Here is a 3,818-nt window from a genome sequence, read left to right as displayed (position 1 = left end):
ATTGTCTGAGAGACCTTCAGGTGCTTTTTGGCCACTCTACCATACAGGCCTGATTAGTGGGTTGCTGCGGAGAAGGGTCTCCTCTGTCCACAGAGGACCTGCTCGGTTTAGCCAGCCAGCTCCAGCCAGCCAGCTCTAGGAACAGTCCTGGAAATGTTTTCTGTAATTTTGCCCAGATTTGTGGGGATCCTGTCTCAGAGGTCTCTGGACATTTCCTTTGGCTTCACGCTTGGTTTGTGCTCTGACATGAGCGTTCAACTGTGGGACCGTATATAGATGGCGTGTGCCTTTCCAAATCATGTCCAATGAACCGTTTTTTTTTTTTTTTTCCACAGCTGGACTCCGATTAAGCTGCAGAAACATCTGAAGGATGATCAGGGGAACCAGGAGGCACCTGAGCTAAATTTGAGCTACAGGCCAAAGGCTGTGAATACTTATGTACACGTGCTTTCTCTGTACTTTTATTTTTAATAAATTTGCCAAAACAAAACATCAAGTAAAACCTTTTTTCACGTTGTCATTATGGGGTGTTTATGTTTAGAATTCTGAAGGGGGGGTGGGGGGGTGGATTTAATCCTTTTCCTTCAACAAAATATGGTAAAATTGATGCACTTTAAATACTGTACGGGGTGATATACTGCCCCCCGCTGGACTCGTTTCAAAAACGACTGCATGTGTAGCTGTCGTAGATTTATGATCGTTTTAATAAAACACGTTCGACATTCACTGACGTCAGACGGCTGTGAGATGTTTTATTACAGGACAATCAAAAAACATTGTATTCGCATCGCGGGCGAATGGGTGTATTGCTGTACAACACATGCACTCACTGTTTGAGCTTTTGCGTTCGAAACGCATCATACTTGCTGGTCCGTGCTGTGTTGCTTTAGTCTGCAAGGTACGTTCTAAGACGATACCCAACGCTGTGCTTTTAAACGAGGCTTTTTATTTCGCTCGTCGTTGGATGAGCGTGATTTAATTCCGGCTCTTGAAAGGAGATGCATATCGTTCGAAGACTTGCAGACAAAGAGCCCTCTCTGAAGTTTAGCGATTCGCGGCAATGATTTATAATTATCGACCTCCGATCTATAGAGGCAGCTTACATGTGCAGAAATGTCGATGCATCTCTTCGCTCCGTCCGTTCCCGACGCGTCCGCCACTCATGTGCAGTCCGTCCGCGGTAAGTCTTTTCATTCAGCCTCAAGCAACGTTAAAAGGAAGACAAGAAAAAGAAAAGAAAGAAAAAGCCCGTCTGGTTTCTATCCTGTCCCTCGACAGCGCGGTGGTCCCGCGGACCTGGGCGAGGCCACGGCCGAGAGGAGCGCCCTGGGGTCCCTCGCCAGCGCCCTCATAGACCTGACCGCCGGCGCCGCAGGCAAGTCCCCCGAAGCGCGATTCTGGAGGTTCCGACATGCAACTCCATTTCTATACTTATTCTGATCACTTCATACTTATTATAAGTATTATAATAAGTATTAATGCTTCTAATAAGCATTAGGCGAACGTGCAGAGTCAATTATGCGAAACCTGTAGTCATTTTATACTAATGAGGAGCAATCCTGAATGAAATATAATACTGTTGTAATAAATCTGATGTGGTCCGTTTCTGTGTCCATACTGTAAAGTACTAAATGCGAACCAGAAACTAAGTTACAAACACATTCCAAATCAAATATCATGTCATTTCATGGCCAGGATGTTCTGCCTAATGATAACTGTTTGCTTTCAATGTTAGACTCTTGAGTCAGATTGATTAATGCCATTACATTAAAAGATTGGTTTGCCAATGGTGACATTAGAGACATGAAAATCCTTTTCATTGTTAGTGTATAATATTCCCATTTGTAGGGGGTGTTGCATGTGTTGTGAGTGGACAGCCCTTTGACACGGTGAAGGTCAAGCTCCAGACCTTCCCACACCTGTACCGGGGCTTTCTGGACTGCTCCCTGAAGACCTACCGGCAGGACGGGCTCTGGGGTCTGTACCAGGGAACCACGCCTGCTCTGCTGGCCAACGCCACCGAGAACGCGGTGCTGTTCGCCTGCTATGGTTCCTGCCAACAGATCATCTGCAGCATTTTCGCACTGGACGGCGTCTCCAAGCTCAGGTCACAAAGAGCTGTGTGTCTGCGGTGGGCTGGTGGATCCCTGCCCTGGGCTTCACGACACAACTCTGGATTTAGTGGTTAATTAGTTAAATGCGTGGCCCACATACATTATTTTAATGGTTTAATGCAAAAATAGGGGTCTACAGGCCAACATACTATCAGGGTGGGGTAGTGGATGTAATAAGTGCATAACAAATACTATTATGTTGGTAACAGCTCGTAACAGTATAAATGCACGACAGAGAGGAAACGGTCCTGTTCACATGGCTGGGGTGTGGAGAAACCCCGAATGTCTGTTCCACCACAGTGACCTTCAGAACGCAGCCGCAGGCTCCCTGGCCTCCGTCTTCTCCTCCATGGTCCTGTGTCCCACAGAGCTGGTTAAATGCAGGATGCAGGCCCTTCACGAGATGAGAGCACTAGGGAAGACGTCCCTGGCTTGCCGTGTGTGAGTGTTTCGCCATGTTCCACTCGTACAGGTCAAAGTTTCCCTCATGTGTGAACCAGTGTGACTTTTTTTCATGCATATTTTAAGGTCCACCTGGTCTGTGGTGAAGAGTATTGTGCAGCAGGACGGGTTGGCAGGCCTTTTCCAGGGAATGACCAGCACTTGGCTCAGGGAGGTGCCCGGCTATTTCTTCTTCTTCGGAGGTTACGAGATCTGTAGGACTCTGCTCACCCCAGCTGGCCAGTCCAAGGACGAGATGGGTGAGATTCGAGTCCTGATATTTGCTGTAATTTAAATGACTACTTGATTGTAAGAAGGATCAGGACCATTTTTTTGCAGTATTTTTGCAAATTCTAACATGTACAAACCACATGGACCTCATTTGATGGGATTTGAACTAAACGAGACAGTAAAAATGCTGTCATTTAGTTTGAACCGATTTCTGTTTTCCTTTGCAGATGCCACTCGCCTTTTGGTCAGTGGCGGGTTTGGGGGGGCCTTTTTCTGGCTGGCTGTATACCCCATTGACTCAGTGAAATCCCGCATCCAGGTCCTCTCCATGTCTGGCAAGCAGGCAGGGTTTTTTATAACGCTTGTAAACATTGTCCGCAGAGAAGGTACGATTTCAATCCACCATTTTCAAATATGAATCCATAGAGAACCTTATTGTGGTACTAGACAAACCAAACCATGAGTACATGATTTTGTTAGTACCCATAATTGCTTATTTTTTGGTTTAAATGCCAGTGGTTTAATGTCTTTGCTTTGTCTGAGCTGAATGGTTATGGGTCACTTTCTTTTTTTTTTCTTAGGAGTCCCTGCCCTCTACTGTGGCCTCACCCCCACCGTTCTACGAGCTTTTCCTTCAAACGGTGCGCTTTTCCTGGCCTATGAACTGACCAAACAGGTCCTCACTGGACAGACCTCCACACACTGAGGCTGTAGGCTGAACAAACACTCCTACATCACTCACTTAAACAAAGCTTCGCAAAGGCTTGTGTGAACGCTGCTTAAGTAGATTGCTAATTCGTGTACTTATAGGTTCACCATGTGTTGTACTGTATTTATTTTTGGAAATAAAAATGGACTTTCATGTTTATTTTAAGGAAAAAACGATTGCGTTGTCCTTATGTATCCTTGTGTTCTACTGGCAGATGTTGGATATTTGCAGAGCAGATAAATACCTGAAGTTTGAGACATGGTCCCTTGGGCATATTGGTCAACTGATAAGATGTGTTGAGAAACACAGATGTCCTGTTTTTC

At 45.8% G+C, this 3,818-nt stretch overlaps 1 protein-coding gene across 1 annotated transcript; it reads left to right on the top strand.

The window, feature by feature from the left end:
- The first annotated feature begins 664 nt into the window (after window positions 1–664).
- Window positions 665–3,450, top strand: LOC114792790 (mitochondrial ornithine transporter 1-like). The gene is made up of 6 exons (XM_028984231.1): window positions 665–1,180; window positions 1,279–1,375; window positions 1,849–2,107; window positions 2,415–2,555; window positions 2,643–2,815; window positions 3,014–3,450. Exons 1-6 carry the CDS (start codon window positions 1,061–1,063, stop codon window positions 3,202–3,204), a joined length of 981 nt encoding a protein of 326 aa, XP_028840064.1. The 5' UTR covers window positions 665–1,060; the 3' UTR covers window positions 3,205–3,450.
- The last annotated feature ends 368 nt before the right edge of the window (window positions 3,451–3,818 follow it).

This window comes from Denticeps clupeoides, chromosome 6, assembly GCF_900700375.1.
Source record: "Denticeps clupeoides chromosome 6, fDenClu1.1, whole genome shotgun sequence".
Lineage (NCBI taxonomy): Eukaryota > Metazoa > Chordata > Actinopteri > Clupeiformes > Denticipitidae > Denticeps > Denticeps clupeoides.
This window is presented reverse-complemented; position numbering and strand designations above follow the sequence as displayed.